The following is a 19742-nucleotide window of genomic DNA, read 5'->3' as shown; positions in this document are numbered from 1 at the left end:
GCACCGACTAATAGTGGCACCGTTCCCAAATATGAAGTGGGATGGACGACAATCCCTGACATGACAGAGTGTGATTAGGGGTGCACACGGTTCGGTTTGGTCCGGTTTTGGGGTGAAACCGGAACCGAACCGTTCCTAATGGTTTTAGGAAATTCGGAACCGAAACCGGACTGTTGGCACCCTAGAACCGAACCGGAACCGAACCGTTAAAACCAGTTCGGTTCCGGATCGGTTCCACGGTTCTGGGCTTTTTATAATCCAGCCCAATTGCAAGCCCATGTCCATCCATGTTGTGGTTCATTTGATGAATGGTTTAAATATTGTATAAGGTGTGCAAAAATACATTTACGAAAATAATTATTCTAAAGAAAATAATTATAAGGTGTGCTAAAATACATCGGTTTGGTTTCATGGTTCGGTTCCACGGATCGGATCCACGGTTTGGTTCTACGGATCGGTTCACGGTTCGGTTCAGTTCTACATAACCCCAAACAGAGAACCGAACCGTTGTCACCGGTTCTTTAATTTTTGGAACCGGAACCGGAACCAGTGCACTTTAGAACCGGACCAAACCGGACGGTTTGGTCGGTTCCGGTCCGGTTTCACGGTTCTACCGGTTAAATGTGCACCCCTAAGTGTGATCATTACATTTTGGTAATTCCTTTCCAATTAAACCCATCTAATCCCATGAACCAAACACCCAACTGATTTCGCATTTTGAAAATGGGCCCAGCCATCTGTGAACCCCAATTGGACGATCGACGTTGTCCAACCAGTTGATCTTTGGGTAACGCTCCATCCGTATAGGCAACGAATGGGATGGTTAAGATTGAAACATGCCACGTGTACTTGTGTAGTGAGCATAAGGTGCGGCATTCTAATCAGCCCCTTTTCTTCCGTGTGGAAAAATCACGACTCCGCGTTGATGGGCCCTCGTAAATTAGCTACTTGCAATTTCCTCGAAGTTACGCTACCCAGCCGACCAACTTGCCACTGGTCTCGGATTGGACGGTTGACCTACCTCCTTTTTTAAGTCGTGCAGCTGATATGAGAAAGCTGGCTGTGATTTAGAGAGGAGATCCGGGTCTTTAATCAGGAGGAGCCCAACATTAGATACAACCCCACTAAAAGACAGGCGGGTCAATTCATCGGGTGGCCACTTGTATATGAGAGAAATGGACGCGTTTTAGGAAGTGTGGTGATGTATTTGGTGCTGTGGGGCCAACCGTGATGTATTTATTTTATATCCATGCCTTTCATCTCTTTTGCCATCTTACTTTAGTGCATGAACCCAAAAATGAAGTGGATCCCAAGCTCAAGTTGACTACACCACAGGAAACAGTGGGAATAATCACACCCAACGTTGAAACTTTCCTAGGGCCCACTGTAATGTTTATTTTTCATCTATACCGTTGATAAGGCCACACAGACCAGGATGAAGGGAAAACACAGATATCGTCTTGACCCAAAACTTTCGTGGCCCCATGAAGTTTTTAATGATGGGCATTCAATCACGACTGTTTCCTGTGGTGTGTTCTATTTCTTGAACTTTGGATAACTTCATTTGTATGCATACCTTAAAATGAGCTGGAAAAACGGATGGACGGCATGGATATAAAACACATACATCAAGGTGGGCCCTACATCGCTCAACACATCACCACACCACCGGTGCGGGTAGCATGTGCAACACCACCTAACCCGGATCCGAGGAAACATCAACATACATATGTGGCCCACCTGATTGATGAATGAACCGGCCCTCTATTAAATCTTGAGAAACCATAACATACATGGGATGAGTACCGAGGTTGATACTTGAGCTTATCCCAACTGGCACGTATGGCACACGTATAAGCGTACCAGAACCGTTCAAATTGCTAACCGTGGCCAGAGATTGGCATCTTACCAAAAAGTCTACAGATCTGATCATCCAAACCATCCGATCAGTAAACTTTGTCTAATCGAACGTGGATGCTTGGCCATTATCATTATACCGGTGGATGGTCAGGAATGCTGTCCAAATTGTCTGCGGAGCCGAAACAATGCTCATGTAAGGAGGGAATTTTCAGGTCTCTATATTGTGTACTTTTCACGTGGCATATGTGATGATGATCTGAACCATGCATCCATCCGTATCCACCGTTGATTTTCCAATGGCCAAAAATTTCTTTGATTGGACCATCGTAAGGGTATGATAAATATAACTTTTCTTACTGAATAAGAGCCGTTGCTGATTTTCTTTTGGTGGTCATTTTTATGCCCCCAGTTGAAGGGCTAGGATCGTAGAAACATTGTGGTTTTTGGACCATGGCCCAGTCTCAATTGAAAATAGCCAGTGAACAGTTTAGATCTCTTCCATATATGCCACGTGTCCAGAAATGACATGGGCACTGGATCCTCTCCTACATGTGCTGTACATGGGCAGTAGAGCTGACCAAGTCGTCCAATGCTGCCAAGGCCGAAATAGAGACGACTTTGACTAAAAAGGCTATTACTGTATTAATGATGTGCGATTGGTGAAATGATTAAATAGAATCGTATCTACCAAGCTCCCATGCAATCCCCTTGGCAGGTGGCCATATCATGAACGGTCCACATTTAAAAAACAATGCTATTCAGATGATCTTAGCTCTTGCTTTTCCCCGATGAGCTTCAACCGTTAACCATTAGTTTATGATCGTCCATTTAAAGGCCATCAATCAGATGGACAGGATCACATGATCAATGTGATTTTATTTTATTTTTTATCTACGAAACATCCATCTTCGGTGCAGATAACTCCACTGAAATTCTTATAAGAGTTAATGAGTTATATGATACTCAGGCGGCGTATGATGCTTGATACACAGGCACTTGAAATTGTACACGTGGCATTCATAAACTCTAAATTCAACCAGCTAAATTCTGTGACCCATTGTCTCTGATTCTTGGATGAACAATGCTAGCCTCTGATTCTTGGATACTGTCTGTTTAAATAGGACCATTGGATATTTTTATTTTTAACCGTCCAATAAATGTCCACCCATCCGTATTTAAATAATCAATTATATGTGATTTTTGGTTGATGAAACGTATAAAGCGGGATCCATAGCTTCTACAGGTTAACTAAACTTGTTTGTGTGCCACGTATGCAATATCTAAGTAATTTCTAAGTTCCTGCGTATCATCCATCACACACTTCCGGAGTATCAAAGTATATCGGCCACTTTACAACGCTTTCATCAGGACGGCTATAACACATCTGAGCCATTAAAAAGGTGTCCGAACCATAACGATCATATGTAGAAAAAGAAAATGAAGGTCCATTCATCAGGACGGCCATAACATTAACATCTACGAAAGGCAATGGTCTGACTCAATGTGAGACGTTGGCCCGCTTAACGGTTCATATCGACTTTTACACGGCTCAGATTTTAAGTACGAGTGCCACGCTGGTGGAAACAGAAGCGTTGGATTTGTAATTTCACATCCATTGTACGTGAACATTTATCACATCCATTGTACGTGAACGTTTATCACAATTCCAAGCGCCAAAGGGGATTGATTAGATTGGGTGCGGCCACGGCCTCACCCAAGACGGTGTGGCCTAACTTGATCTATCTATTCTATATCCACGACGTCCACTCGTTTTTCCTTATAATTTTATAGTATGAGTCTAAAAATAAAGCAGATCCAAATCTCGTTTGGACCACACCATAGGAAACAATGGTGATTGACCATTGAAAACTATTTTTAGGCCACAAAGGTTTTGGATCAAGCTGATATTTGTTTTTTTTTTTTTTTTTTAATAGTAATCAATGTTTCTGTGACCTTATCAATAGTTTGGAGGGAAAATAATCATTAACTAACTATTAATATGGCCTTAGGAATTTTTCAACGGAAGAACGTTCAATCCGCACTGTTTCTTATGGTATGGTCCACTTGAGATTTATATCTATTTAATTTTTCGTATTACGATACAAAATTATATGTAAAAATGTATGTACGGAGTGGATATAAAATAAATACATCAAGGTGAGCCCCACGGTAAGGGAAGCACCGTCTTGGATTTGGCCGGGGCCGCACCTAATATCACGCGCCTAAGTCAAGCTGCTCACCTGTTCTCGCCAGTTGGAAGGAGAAAGGTATTTGAAAGGGAAAAAGTTGATGCTCTGGCAGAGTAGGATCATTCATACACATGCATAAACACCACTGAACACTTGACATGGATCAAATCAATCCAAATCAATAAAGAATCTTGATTCCACTATACCGAACGTATTTTCATAATTTTTATATTGATGAGCATCAAATGGACTAAACGAAAATTTCAACGGTCCAAATTCAACAATCAAACACGGGTTAATCATACATTAATACTGCTCAATTATACTGATTTAGGGATAAGTTCCAACTAAAGTGGGCCCCACAATGCAAATGTTTTGCATTGGAGCACATAGGTATCTTCGTGACTGAGTGATTGCGTACGAATATCCGTGTCCTGCAAACCTATCAAATAACCACACAAAATTCGAAAAAATAAAAATAAAAAAGCCCATTTGTGCTGCAGCATTTCCATGGTCCTGCAAACCATCTGAAAACACATAAGAACAAGAGGATCTTTTCCAGAACGGCTGAATATTCTGTAGTTTTCGTAAAATGAAATTGATTAGCTGATGACTATTTCATGGTTATCCAATTTCTTTGAAGATTCTCCTCTAAATACAGCAGCATTTGTGTCTCTGGGCCTCTGGGACTCTTGCCTCTTTCGCTTCTGCAAGAGATACCTAGATTTCAGTTGGAAATTTGGACGTGAGAAAGAGGAGATTTCTTGGGTGCTTTTGATTGTTTGGTTGCATCTTTTATCAGAGAAAATTCATGGGTTTTACTTTTCGGAACTTTTCCAAAAGAACCCATGTCTGAAAGTGACTGATTGGTGAGATTCTCGTGGTGGATTTGCGCTTTTTCTACAGATTTGTAGATGTGTATGTGGTTTTTCCTTGATCTTGGTTTAAAAACTTATGCTGTTTTGTTTGGAATTCGAAATTATTCAGATGCAAAAAGATAGCAGCTACTTTCTTTTGTTGTGAATTTCTGGTTGCAATCTATTAAATCATTTGAAACTTCTTCCCCCCCTTTTTATTTTTTATTTTTTATTTATTTTGGGGGGATTTGGCATGTGGGTAGGCTTCTGACTTAAATTCCTTGGAAGAGGCTCAAAACATTCATCGTTTTGCCGAATTCCGGTACGGGAGAGTCCAAACCGTTGAACTTATCTTAATGTTTTCCACAACTCGTTTCTTCATTTTCGGAATGTTTTATATTTACTCAGCTTCATGTTCTAAATTCTGAAAACTATGTTTTCTTCTCTGTTTTTGTTCCTGTTCGAGAGCAGCGATCGTGTAGTTACAGATTTTTCCGCCGTCACATAGAAGGTTTTTATGATTTACTTCAATCCTTAAAACCAGTTTTGGTTCCTTTGAATAAGGGACAGCTCCTTTTCCTGGTTGAGACAAGACCAGCCTGTAAGCATTGGAAGCAAAGACTACGGAAGGAAATGGAAGTTCGTGAAGTAGAGGGACGTTCTTTGCAGCCTCCTTCAGTTTCAACGGTTGCAGTGGCTGTCAATGGAAAAAACAACTGCAAATCTGCAGTTAAGTGGGCATTGGGGAAGTTTGTTCCTGAAGGGAGAGTTCAATTCAAGCTCTTACATGTCCGCGCAAGGATTACAATGGTTCCGACAGCGAGTAAGTCGTGCCTCATAAACAATTATGAGTCGTTGTTCTTCTACTTATATCACTGAACAATTACCGATTGCATGATTCTTGATAATAGTTTCGTCTTCGATTCTAAATCTTTCTTTAATAGGATTCCTAATTGAATCACACTCTTCTGTTATTTGGGTCTTCTTATTCTTCTTTGGTAAATTCCGTTGGAAGAACAATGGTAGTGTTGAATGCTACCACTTTAACATGCCATTGGTTTTTCATGCTATAATTACTGGTTTATTCAGCTTATTCAAATGATATTAGAATTGCCTCAATTCCCACCAAGTGTAGAGACTTGCGAGTTTTGAAAGCACATGTGAAATCATTCAGACAAACTACTAACATTGTTTGGGGAAAATGTGGGAGAACATGGTTTTTCTATTATTGCCTCTCTTGTTCTCTTTGCTTTCACCTGCATCGATCTGTTACTCCATTAACTGATTTAGTTTTTTCCTTTTTAGGACCTCAAACTTTTGGCCTTCTGTGCTCCGTATTTAAATACAAAAGCAAGCCTACTCTTCCATGCTCTTGATAGATGATTTTCTATTCAAACATGTAGAAGAGGCCAGATCCAATACAATTTTTGTATGGTACAAAAGTGTGTTCAAGTGCGTTTAAGTGCTTTTAAATGCATCTAAGTGTGTCTAAATCATAGTTAGCATGACGGCATAAAATGGTACACGAAATGTTCATGTTTAATTTGGTCTTGATTGTTAGAAGTATGGGAAAAAAAATTCGGTTCAAAAAAAAAAAAAAAGGAAACACCAAAAACTCAGAGAACGAAGTTAGGGTTTAATTCCATTTGGATTAAAAAAAGTCGAGCAAAAATAATGGCTATACTCCTGCATATATTTGTGTGTATATCATATATAAGGTTAAAATAGAAAACTTCAATTAAAATAATTAGAATGTCTATATGTATGAAGAATATTGTACATGGATGGTCAAACAATTTTCTGTGCTTCTCTCAAATTCTTCCTTTCCAAGTAATCCTCATATAAGTCAATCTGTCTCTGTTAAAAATTTTCACTTTCCACTCAATTTATCAATGGGTGGGCACCACCAATCTCTATTTTTTAATTACCCCCAAAAGTTTATTTTGAATAAAACATGTTTTGATGGGAAAAAAAAAATGTTTAATTGGGTTTGCCCAAAAAAAGAGGAGTTTTTTGTTTTTTTTGCTATTTTTTTCTGAAATATATGGAATGTTAAACTTAACATTTGATCAATTACACGCTCTTTTTTTTTTCTTTCAAAAATACGGAATTTAAAACATAGTTTTGCTAACTAGGGTCTAAATACAGTTGGTAAATGTGTTTGAGTTGATCTAAGTGCAACATACTTAGATGCCCTTAGACACACTTAAATGCACTTAGAGACGCTTAAACATGCTTAGAGCACTTAGGCACACTTAAAGACACTTAGAGATGCTTATACTCACATTGTACATGCAAAGCTGTATTGCATCCGGGCTCTATGCAGAAGAGGTTACTCGTGCTGTAATCTCTTCATTGAAAGTTAATATAATGAGGAAAACTGAAGAACCAAAAGCTGGGGAAAAGTTATAGGAATAATGGAGTTTGATGGTTCTGACATTGCCTGAGAAAGAATGGTTTAGCTGAGGCAAATGATTGCCATTGGATATGGATCCTGCTTTTAATTTCATTTCTGAAACAAATTCCAAGGGGAAAATTGTCTCACACTGTGACTGCTCTGTCCTAGTTTCAGTGGGAAACTATCTACCCATTTCACAAGTGCGAGATGAAGTAGCTTCTGCATATAAGAAGGAAGTAGAATGGCGAACAACTGCAATGCTTCTTCCTTACAAGCAAATGTGTTCCCAGAAACAGGTTGGACTTCTTGTTTCTCCAGTTGTGTCATGGTGAAGCAGATATTCACCAGATTAGTCTTATTTTCCGTGCAGGTGGAAGCAGAGGCTGTGGTGATTGAGGCAGATGATGTAGCTGATGCAATATCGGAAGAGATTGCCAAGTTCTCAATCAACACGCTTGTTATAGGAGCTTCATCTCGTAGTATGCTTGCAAGGTAATTTAAGATGCTATTTTCCCATTGAGAATTCCTTTTCAGCTGTTAATTGTTTGTCTTCAATAAGCACATTTACTTCAAAACAATATATTAATCATTTTTTTAAAATGGGAAATTGAAGAAATGCTTTTCCTGGATTGTAAATTTACTTTATAAGGCTGCAATGGATGGCTAATGGTTGAATTCAATGAAGTGGAAATAACCAAAATGTGGTTATAGCCTCTTTTCAGGTAATGTAAAGTTCAACTTGAAATGCACGGAATTGCAACTAAGGGTTTGTAGTCATTAGAAATTTAACACAGCCCCAACTCAATTTTGATTACATGGAAACACATATGAGTGTTAGAATCAAATAATAATAGGGAGTGTCGGATTTGCCGAATCCCCAAAAATAGGATTTGTGGATTCAACAATCATATCTTAATTAAAAGCTGTTCGTTAGGAGGGAGTTGGTTCCAGTTGAAGACTTCAAGGGAAGGCCCAAAAGGACGTGGGTAGAGGCAGTAAGAAAAGATTTTATGACCTATGGTTTAACTGAGGGTGTGGTCCTCAATAGAGTGGAATGGCATAACAGGATTTGTGTTGCCAACCTCAATTAATTGGGATAAGGCTTAGATGATGATGATTTAGGCACCCTAGGTATATCCGCGACTGATATATGTGAGGTAATCTCCCACTTTTGGCAATTCCAATTGGATTTTACCACGTTTTGACTGACACACACTGGGCTATAACATGTTGTACACCTCATTTATTCTTTCTCTGATCATTTAACCAAAAACCCAAAACAGCACACATCCAGCAGCATTGAATCCTGTACAGATCCGTGCTACTCTTTGTTATGATCTTTACCCATCCTTTCCCCATTTTCTCTTAAATGAAAACAGTTATCAGTGATTCAGATTTCCTCCTGTCCTTGTTAGCGTGACCGGTCTGGGAAACATTGTCTCCTTTCTGAATATCTTATCATCAGGGTCTTCTTGGATTCCTCCTATCCTTGTGTTTGTATGGAATCTCTGGAAGTTCTAGAACATAAACCGTCTTCGTTTGCCTTCCAACATATTTCTCCCTTTGAAGTTATTATTTACCACATCATTTCATATATTCTCTTCCTCCATGAAAGCATATGTGTCACATATGCAACCTAGGACAACTTACCTGCCTTCATGTTGTTTGCCTTATACTTCTGCCTAACCAAACAGCTCTATGTATGGTCCCTCTTGGACATATGCATGCAAAGGTGTGAATCGTGATGTGATTTTTGCGTGCATTGATATCTGCATGTTCTTCACTTGTATGTTGGTGGGTTATTATGGGTGATTAATGACTAACATGTCCACAGGAAATTAAGAGGCCGCGATGTCTGCTCAAGAATTTCAGAACGTGTCCCAAGCTTTTGTACGGTCTATGTTGTTTCGAAAGGAAGACTGTCATCTGTTCGTGCATCCACTTCAGAGACGAATGAAAGTGCCCGAGATGAAAGGAGTGATTCCAACCTTTCTACCAACAGCTGCTTAAGTTCTACTTCTAGCACACAGACAGGTATCAACCTCTGGACCATGATGTTGCAAGTTATGTCAAAAGAAGTGACATAGAGTTAGTGTTTGTTTGGATGCACCTATTGAATTAAATTGCAATTAGTTTAATGAAGTGTAAATGACTGAATTGTAATTACTTTCCTTTGTGTTTATTTTGAAAGACGAGGCTCCAAACTGCAATCACATCACTTTCAGGTTGCACTTGAAAGGAATGAATCTGCAACAGGAAATAAAATTACAATTGGTCATTTCTTTTTCATTGAACAGAACGGCTGCAATTCAATTCAGTTGTGCATCCAAACACACCCATAGGACATGTTTGGATGCATGAATTGAATTACAAATATTAGCCTAGTAAACTGGAAATAACCCAATTGTAATTTTTCTTAATTAGTTCTCATTCTGTGGAACTGAGTTCCAAATTGCAACTACTTTACTTTCAATTGGAAGTTGGAACTGAAAAGAAACGTGACCACAATATCCAGGGCTACTTCCTCATTTTGAATGCTAGCAAACATTATTCAATTATTATCATTTCATCTTTGATTAAACTGAATTCTCACTATCCAATCCGGTTATGCATCCGACTTAGTGTCACAATTTATAAGGATTTAAATTCTTTATTAATATATATTTGTTCTTTTGGTTTCAGAATGCACGAACACAACTCCATCTGTGAACTTCTCCCATTTTCGCAGTTCTTCTCTACCAGATCAGCGCTATCAAGCTCTTTTAACTATAAACCAGGCTGTTGTTAATAAAAGAGCAAGCCCAGATGATACCCACCATTCTAAAAGTCTATCCGTGAGTACTGAGGAGGAGGTCATGAGCTCCAATTCCAGTTTTTCAGACTTTCAGTATGGTGGCAGTATGGAATCTAGTTATAGAAGCTTTCAAACAGACAGTCAGTCATGCTATTCTGATCAGGCGTCGACATCAGATCTTCCTACGGATTCCCCTTTGCCAGGCAGCCAGGTAACCAAATTTCATCTGTCAATGCAGCAAAGTATGCCGGTAAACAGTATGGTGAGATGATCCAGACTAGTATGATAGGACTTATGGTGGATGGAGCATGGCTTGAAAATCTTCTTGATGGGATGATCCTAACCCCTAAAATTCAATTGTTGGCCTGCAACAGACGGTAAGAAAAGAAGAACAGATGGTCCACATTCAACTGAAAGGGCCTAAGATTGGCAGATATGATCCTCCAGTCCATGAAATTTTTTAGGAATGTCCAGCCACCACGGGCCCATCAGATCAATGGTCTGGGTCACGGAACCATTGGCCCACTTGCCCCAATCGAAAACTGATAATAGTGTGGATATTACGCAGATTGTGTAGTTTCTCATGAAGCTACACCTCATTTTTGAATCTGCAGAAATGAGTGTCCCTTCAGACACCAAAGAAGTTCAAAATAGGTAGTGGCGATGCTCGTTTTATTCTTTTATTTACTATATAATTGCAGGTGGATATTAGCTTTGAGCTAGAAAGGCTAAGAATTGAACTCAGGCATGTTCGGGGGATGTATACGATGGCCCAAAATGAGAAAACTGATGCTGCTCGGCAAGTAAGTTTCATTTTCTGCCTTGGAACCATCGAAAAAAGGGTAGAATGGTAGGAATTTGGATAGAGAGATATACTGACATCCATGCTTTCTTTCAGGTAAATGAACTAAGTAGACGCCGTGCAGAGGAAATCATCAAGCTCAAAGAAATACATGACCGTGAGGCGAAGGCTAGGGAACTAGCAAGCCTAGAGAAAGAAAGAAGTGAAGCTGTGAAATGGGAGGCTGAAGTTGTGATGGAATGTGCCGAAAGAGAAGTTATGCGAAGAATAGTAGCAGAGACGAAAGCTGCCCGGGATGCTGAAGAGAAACAGAAGCTAGAAAAGGCCCTTGTGTGTTCTGATCAGCAATACAAGAAGTTTACGTGGGAAGAGATAGTATCGGCTACCTCATCATTCTCTGACTCTCTTAGGATTGGAATGGGAGGGTATGGGATGGTTTATAAGTGCAACTTGCAACATACAATGGCAGCAGTGAAAGTCCTTCATTCAAATGAGGGGCATAGAACCAAGCAATTTCAACAAGAGGTATGAAGAATTTTGGAGTTAAAAAAAAGTGACAAGCCAGAAACTGTTTATCTATTGTTGTTATTTCTGTGAAATGTAACCTTTCTGTCAGTTCTTCGCCTCTTCGCTTTCTAAGATGATCAAAACAAGCAGACCAGTTTTGTCTGTTTTCCACAACTTGTTACATAATATTTGTTGCCTTCAAGGATCTTACTGAAACCATATCTATATGTTTTATTGCATTTCAGCTTGAAATCCTGAGCAGAATGCGTCATCCCCATCTTCTTCTTCTCCTCGGAGCATGCCCAGATCGCGGTTGCCTGGTTTACGAGTACATGGAAAATGGTAGCTTGGATGACAGATTGCTCTGCATAAATAACAAGCCACCCATCCCTTGGTTTGATCGATACCGGATAGCTTGGGAAGTAGCCTCAGCCCTAGTTTTCCTACACAATTCAAAGCCAGAACCAATAGTCCATCGTGATTTGAAACCTGCAAACATCTTGCTTGATCACAACCTTGTTAGCAAGATTGGCGACATTGGCCTTTCTACATTGCTTCCCCTTGCAGATTCTTCATTGTCTGCCATGTACAAGGATACTGCTCCCGCCGGGACGTTCTGCTACATTGACCCTGAGTATCAGAGGACAGGTTTGGTATCGGTGAAATCCGATGTGTATGCTTTTGGGATGGTGATCCTACAGTTGTTGACTGCAAAATCGCCTTTGGGACTCACCGATGTTGTGGAAACTGCTCTGGAAGAAGGCCGCTTGATGGATGTTCTGGATCGTCAAGGTGGGGAGTGGCCCACAGAAGAGACACAGGAATTGGCAGCCCTGGGACTGAATTGCACGGAATTAAGACGCCGCGACAGGCCTGATTTGCAGGATCAGATTCTTCCAATGTTGGAGAGACTGAAAGGGCTTGCAGATAGGGCCCGCAATCCAGCATCCAGTGTCATGTCCATCCCGCCAAGCCACTTCATCTGTCCAATACTTCAGGTTGGTCATCTCCTCTCACAGCTTCTGTATTATATTTCTGAAATCAGATCTGTTAAACCAGCATCACAAACTCTCAATTGCATTAGCATGCGTGCGTGTGTGCTTGTGCGTATGCATATATCATCAGTGTTTCAGCATTCGAATCATGTGGGATTAGAAGTATGGTTAATTTGTTAATAAATGCGAATGGAGATTATATTTCTGAATTTTTTGAAGCCCATGTGCACACATTGCACAGCATACAAGCCACGCATCAGGTGGGCCTCACCGTGTAGATGACCTGGCCTAATTATAGGCCAGTGCACCAATTAGTCAGGCCATACATGCATGTTGAAGGTGGATCATTGTCTAGTTTTTAAACCATCTGTTATTTTCATGTGTCTGGACCAGCTAACGAATTGATCTGCCTGATTCTGGGACCATGTCATCTACAAAGAAGCTCACATGGGTGCGTGCGGACTATGCTCTTCTTCAATTCAGCCCACCAATTGGTTTTGACTTTCATGGGATTCTGATTCTTTCTATGCAGGATGTGATGGATGACCCCTGTGTAGCAGCCGACGGATATACTTACGAGCGCCGTGCAATCGACCTGTGGCTCAGCATGAATGACAAATCACCAATGACAAATTCGCCGCTGCCCCATAAGTATCTTGTGCCCAATTACACCCTTATTTCTGCAATTATGGAGTGGAAATCCAAAAACCAATTACACCTACCATGCGATTCATGATTTCAATGAAGACTCATCAGCTAGATCCTGTCATGGATTGGTGATGGCTGTCTAACCACATCAATTAAGATCCTGTACGATACTACTACCAAGCGTAAGCTCATTTGATTGCAGTGAAGCCATTATCTACGTAAACACAGGCCGGAATCCAAAATTTGAAAAATACGATTAAAAAAAAAAAAAAAAAACTATGGTTGTATAAAATATAAAATGTGCATACTAGGAAGTTATATTTTTGAAGTCATGAAACGTTTGTTTTGGAGTTGGGAATATTGCGCTTAGTTGTAATTGTTTTAGTTATTGCATGAAGATTTGTACACTTGAATTTTGATGTATGAGAACCTGAACATTTGTTGGTAACATGGTAATCTTTTATTCAACTGTCAGTTTCTTTGGTTTGAATATCTGGATTGTGTTTGGATACACAAGTGAATTGAATTGTGAACATACTGTTTAATCAAGAGGAGAGAATGGCAAATATTTAGTGATGTTTCCTAGCATTTGTAATGTGGAAGTAGCCATCATTCCTCTTAACTCCTTGGATAAAATCACATTGCATGACCCGAAGTTCGGGTTGGGCCAAACGGGTTTGGGTTCATATTAATGGACGCATCTGCAGAACACGTGGCAAGCATATATTTTGATCTAGAACAGCTGAAACTTAGGTCCCATGATGGATGAAGAATGGCTAAAAAATGTTAACCTGTTTTAATTTGTATGTGAATCTGTGCCGCTGATCTCTCTTTTTTCTTTTTTTTTTCAATTATACATTCAGTGGTCATCGATCTGATGGCTAGGATCATCTTATAGTGAAAGTATATGCAATGCTGGAGTATGGTATAATTCTTATACAGTAACGACCTACCAATATAGGGTTGCAAGTGGACTGGTTAGATGGACCCAGGCCCAAATACAGCAACGAGCCATAATCATGGGATCCATGCCTCACATATGCAACTATGCAAGCCATGGGATCGATGCCAACAAGGCCCAAGCCCAGATCATCACATACGCAAGAGCTCATCAAGCCGGGCTTGAGCTCAAACAAGTACCATGTTTGGCCCAAATCAAGCCCATACGGAACCCAAATCCATATGTGTACTAGTAGATAATAATATATTAAGAATAATTTAATAAAAGATACTCAGGCCAAGCAGGGCAATCATGCTTTGGCATTCTAGGCCCAATATAGGACAGGTTTTCAAAAGATACTAGTAAAAGACAATGAGAACTGAAGAAATCATAAACTAAAATATATCAAATACCATAAATACTTTCAAGATTAGAATATCTAAAGTGAAAGAAGCTTTGACAAAAATGAAATAGGAAAGGCTTTGGACTAATTCGTATGCTATTAGAGGTTTGGAAGTGCACGAGAGATAATTAGTTATTTTGGTTGACAAAATTGTTCAATAAAATTATAAAATTTAAAAGAATAGGAAAAAAAAAAGTAAGATAAATGAAGGAATAATATCTTAGTACTTATAAGAACAAATAAGATATACAGGATTGTACTAATTATCATAGGATTAAATTAATAAGTCATACTATAAAACTTTCAAAGAAGTGATTGGACAAGAACCAAGGCATAAGACGAATGTATCAGAAAATTAGTTTACTTTCACGCTACAAAGGTCTACCATAAAAGCTATCTTCATAGTGAGATAGTTAATAGAGAAACATAAGGAGTAGAGAAAGTATCTCTACATTGTTTTTATTGACTTAAAGAAACTTATGAAAGGGGCCTTAGATTGTTAATCTTGCAAGTTATGGGAGACATGATTAAGGATATGAATAAGAGTGGTAATAAATGTGAGTACCATTAGTAGAGAAATAAGAGACTTCCCTGAGGGTTGACATTGAACCCACATAGTTTTACTTGGTGATAGATAAGTTAATGGAACATTTGTAAGAAGAAATCCCATAGTATATATTGTTCGCAAATGACATAGTTTTTATTAACAATATAAAAAAATGTAAACACAAGGTTAGATATACGAAGGGATGCTTAAAATTGTAAAAGATTTAAAATTAGTCAAATTAAAATGGAATAATTGGAGTGCAAGTTTAGTCAAGATGGCAATGAAAATGAGGAATTAGTTAAAATTGATAATCAAGAAGTTTCCCAAGTGATTACTTCCATCACCTTAAGTTAATTATATATATGTATGGGAAAAGGTTCTATGCGGTCAAGCTCATGGGAACTTCCCATGAGATCGAACTGTGTGGGCCCCACCATGATGTATGTCGAACATTTACACCATGCATTTTATGGGTCCCCTTTAGATTATGAGATATCCCAAAAATCAGTTGTATAAGGAACTCAGGTGGGCCATACCATCTAAAATCATGGGAAGACATGCCTAAAACATATAAAGGCACTTAGTGGGGCCCACCTGAAATTTGGATGTGTTTGAAACTTGGTCTGACCCTCATCCAAGTGGGACACACATAATGGATGGGCTGGATTTGTGAATCACATCTCGGTGGGCCCAACAAATGATTATGACTGTTTTAATGGAGGGAAACCCCTCTCAACTTTTGTATGTGGTGTGGCCCAAACAAGACACAGATTGACTTGATTTTTAAGCCCTAGGCCCACCATGGAATGGTGCATCTAACTGATGGTGTAGATCTTCGACATGTATCAAAGTGGGGCCCACACAGCTCGACTTCATGGGAAGTTCCCATGAGCTCGACCGCATAGAATATTTTCCCTCGTTAGAAATGCATAACTAATATGATATATATAAATTCATGAGTGAAGAGTTTGAAAAGAGATGTTACTCACAGAATTCAACTTAGGTAGAAGAAATGGAGCGGTGCCCATGGTTAGAGCATACCATGCTTCCCACCGATCTGATTGCGGAATGCATTTCAGTTTATACCTCTATAGTATCAAAGAGTGCGATCAATCAGGTCATGGATCGGGGCCCGGGTCCAACCTGTCAACCCGGATCCGAACTTGGGATCAATTGATAATTGGCTCAGATTCATGTCCACCGTGACTTCTACCCGAATCCCAGCCATGCACATTCCTAACTCTGGTAGGTTTGGAAAGGACCCGGATGATCAATGGACCAAATATCAGGCCCGATTAGTAAATAACGGGCCGAGTTCTACCCTATTTTGTATTGAGACCTAGCCCAAATATGGATGTGGGCTTGCCTTTCGGGCCCAAGTAGAAGACATACAGAACCCTACTAATCCCATCTCGTTGTCACCGTACACATGGTCATTCAAATGATGCACATGGACAGAGCAAGGCCACCGTCCAATATCTGTCAATCACCCTAACATCTTCAGCGTCCGTACACCGCACGTGCAACCGAAAGACGAATGCATCGTTTTCTGAGAATATATTTTTCTAAAAAAATCCACATGACGATTCCACAAAATCGACGGTCACATGGCAAACAGCTACCGATCACATGGCCCTGAAACGAGAAAGTTCCACCTTGTGCCGCACGTGCACCCGTATCCATGAAACTTCCTAAAATCGTTATCGGATCCTCTACGTGAGGGGGCGTTAGTTTCTACAACTGGACCCAAGGTTTGGTGATCCAGCCCGTTGGAGTGGTGGGAGCCATCGTGGATTAACCATATCATAAAAATATCGTTGATGGGATAATCTTAACCGTTAGATCACAGCCTGCAAATAGATAAAACAAAATTGTAAACTAAACTGAAAGGCCCAAGATTGGTGGTTAGGATCTTTCGACCTTGGATGTTTTGGGGAATAATTCGTCCTCGATGGGTTCATCACACCAACGGTTCGGATCACCGAAATATGGGCCCCACTTGTACGAAATGAATACCCGAGTATACGTCTATTCCACGCTACGCATCCTCGTTTTTTGGTGCAATGTAAGCCATCCAGGCCGGCGTATCCAAAGAAATCTAAGGCTGGGACGAAAAAGCTCCATCGGACGGCTGAGGATTTTTCGTACATATGCGATCCCACGGACGGTGGGATTCTTTTTTCGCGGAAAGAAGGTGTGATGAAGCCCTAAGGAAAGTGATTAAATAAAGAACTAGCGATTTGGTTTTGACCGGGAATCGGATCCAACAAGACCCGCCGTTTGACTGGAACTTGCACGTGTGGTCTACGGGGATCGCACGAACGACTCGCTGTCGATCGTTGGGTCTTCCATATTCCACGTCGGATGCACATGCGTGCAATCACGGAACCGAAAGTAGCAGTACCACAACGACCTTGACCTCTGATGAAATAACCAAAATGCCACCTGGGTCCATGTATGCAACATCTAAGTGCTGTCCTTGTACATAAATGATGTGTACTATACATCTCCTACAGTCCATTTCATGTGTTGAAGGTACATTTATAGTCATTTACCCTTATAATTGGAAAATCTAATGGCTCAAGATCCAAACATCACCCATGATTTCAAGCCTGGGATATGCACCTACCCACAAAGCCACAGATGCTCCGGCTGGTATTAGTATAAGGGCTGAACCTCATACATTTTAGATTTATTTATTTTTTTCTTTTCCAAAAAGTAATTAATTTCTACCACCTATTTTTATTTTGGATGATCAGTACACTGCCGCTCGGCTACAGGCGTCCATACTGGAGAAAGCCGGTGTTGCGTGGGAGCAAAAGGGTGGAAGTGTAGGTGGAGCTCCATTGAAAGCTACTCTACCCATCAAATGCATCACCCGTTGTAGGCCTAAAACATATAAATTAGGCTGGTTTGCTATTTAAATGAGCTTCACAATAAAGACAGTGGGTAAAGGAATACCTACTCTCCAAACTATTTCTCTTGGCTCACTTGAATCACAAATCATCCTGATTTATGGCTCTGAGCCAACTTTGCAGTGATATGGTAGCTTATTGGAGTAGATTTTACGTAAATATCATGGTGGGTCCCATAAAAATAAGGTTGGATATTCACCAACCTGCTCTTTCCCTTGATATGGTGCACGTAAATCATGTATTAGCCCGTGTTTCTTGCCCGTGGCATATATTGGGATAAAGCATCTGATGGCAAGAGTGGATTTTACGCATATTTGGTGAGCATTATTTTTCTAATTATTTTGGTGGTATGATCTACCTAAATCAAGAACTAGTCTGATTTTAGAATTAACCTAGATGGGTTAGATTTCACATAAAAAAATAAATAAAATTAAATTAAAAAATCACAGAGCCACCAAAGCCGGACCCTATTTGCTCACCCCAAATGGTACAACGGGGTACAATTGGTAAGTGAATGATGAGAGCGGTTTTTGCACGGCCTAGCATCTCACTATCCATCCATTTTCCTCATCATTTCATGGCATATGCCTAAAAATGAAGTAAATCCAAATTTTAAGTAGATCACAACGTAGGAAAAAGTGGTGATTGAACGTCCACCGTTAAAAACTTACCAGGGCCTACTGAAATGCCATCCAACCTTTTGATTATATCACCTGGATGAAAGGAAAAGGACATATATCAGCTTGATCCAAAACTTTTGTGGCTCATGGTAAGTTTGTAATGATCAATTTTCCCATGGTTATCGTTACCGGAGATTTCGATCTGCTTCACTTTTTGGATTGTGCTTTTAAATGGTCTTGGAAAAACAGATTGACAGCGTTGATTAAAAAAAAAGAAGAAGATATAAGTCAAGGTGGGCCCATGGTCAGCACCGCACTGTGTTGGGTGAGGCCGGGGACGCACCTAATCCGCCGACGTGAATGATGGATAGCAAGTGTACGGTGCAGGAAGAGAAGGCCATCACTTCAGAATTTATGCCCCGGTTGGCATTTCAAAATTATTTGAGGCAGATACGGTAGGTGGGCAATGATACGAAAGAGACGGCTCATCATCATACGGGGGACACACTTTCTTCACCGTACACATGGTAGGGAAGATCGTTGATTGGCACCATTCACCTGGTGGACCCCACCTACTCTAGAATTTAAATTTTCTACAAACTAGATGACTTCACAAGTCTAATATGGACCGTGACAAGCAAAAGTCAGTCAACGGTTGATATTTATCAGTCAAAATATGAAAAAGAACCATGTGTCTTTTGAACTAATGGGCCATCCATGCCAAGGCCCAATAGATAGACGGTCTCGATCCATAGTAAATGGCCTGAGATTACCTGAACTCAACTGGGCCCCACACCCATGCATTACTCAAGACCGTTGGCTGTCCAAACAGGCCCTTAACGTCCAATGCTATATGTAAAATATTGAATCAGGGACGTTTTTGAACCAATGGGCCATCCATGACCGGGCCCAAACAAAGCGGCAGAACTCAAACTCGTGCACCCGCGGTGTATGTTACCGGTCCTGTTTTCGGAATACAAGACAAAGTACGGGGGTACTATCGTAAATTAATATAGAAGAAGAGGACATAGGGCATCATCACGTGAGTCTCACATGGACTAGGACCTCGTACTGCTGACCTGGGAAATGGGTGGTCGGATAGTGAAGTAATCCATAGTTGGGGACACGTGGGACAGCTATCACGTAGTCGTGGGGACACCAATCATACAACCGACATTGTGCCGGAAACACATCTCTCATTTTCAACGGCTAAAATAAAATATATCCACTTTCTTTCCCTGCAAGCGTCCATGAGTTGGAATGACCA

The 19742-nt window shown here is 40.3% G+C and overlaps 1 protein-coding gene across 4 annotated transcripts; it reads left to right on the top strand.

Annotated features, from left to right (window-relative positions):
* The first annotated feature begins 4554 nt into the window (after positions 1-4554).
* Positions 4555-13518, top strand: LOC131232470 (U-box domain-containing protein 35-like). 4 transcript variants are annotated; one of them, XM_058228720.1, is made up of 11 exons: positions 4555-4918; positions 5378-5729; positions 7473-7600; positions 7675-7796; positions 9139-9338; positions 9987-10309; positions 10800-10901; positions 10997-11425; positions 11653-12405; positions 12796-12853; positions 12935-13079. In XM_058228720.1, the coding sequence occupies exons 2-10, from the start codon at positions 5540-5542 to the stop codon at positions 12805-12807; spliced, it is 2259 nt and encodes a 752-aa protein (XP_058084703.1). In that variant the 5' UTR covers positions 4555-4918; positions 5378-5539; the 3' UTR covers positions 12808-12853; positions 12935-13079. The 4 variants fall into 4 exon arrangements, with proteins under 4 accessions (XP_058084703.1, XP_058084702.1, XP_058084701.1 ...); XM_058228719.1 differs by lacking the exon at positions 12796-12853 and having other exon boundaries at positions 4560-4918; positions 7479-7600; positions 12935-13518; XM_058228718.1 differs by lacking the exon at positions 12796-12853 and having other exon boundaries at positions 4560-4918; positions 12935-13518.
* The last annotated feature ends 6224 nt before the right edge of the window (positions 13519-19742 follow it).

The sequence above is a fragment of the Magnolia sinica genome, chromosome 18, assembly GCF_029962835.1.
Source record: "Magnolia sinica isolate HGM2019 chromosome 18, MsV1, whole genome shotgun sequence".
Lineage (NCBI taxonomy): Eukaryota > Viridiplantae > Streptophyta > Magnoliopsida > Magnoliales > Magnoliaceae > Magnolia > Magnolia sinica.
Note: the sequence above shows the minus strand (reverse complement) of the source record. Positions and strands in the feature narration are given on the sequence as shown.

Bases quoted from the DNA above. Each gene is read 5' to 3' on its own strand.
- LOC131232470 (XM_058228718.1), top strand. From the start codon at position 5,540: ATGGAAGTTCGTGAAGTAGAGGGACGTTCTTTGCAGCCTCCTTCAGTT. The intron at 5,730-7,472 runs GTAAGTCGTGCC...GCTCTGTCCTAG, and splicing joins TACAATGGTTCCGACAGCGA to TTTCAGTGGGAAACTATCTA. The intron at 10,902-10,996 runs GTAAGTTTCATT...GCTTTCTTTCAG, and splicing joins AAACTGATGCTGCTCGGCAA to GTAAATGAACTAAGTAGACG.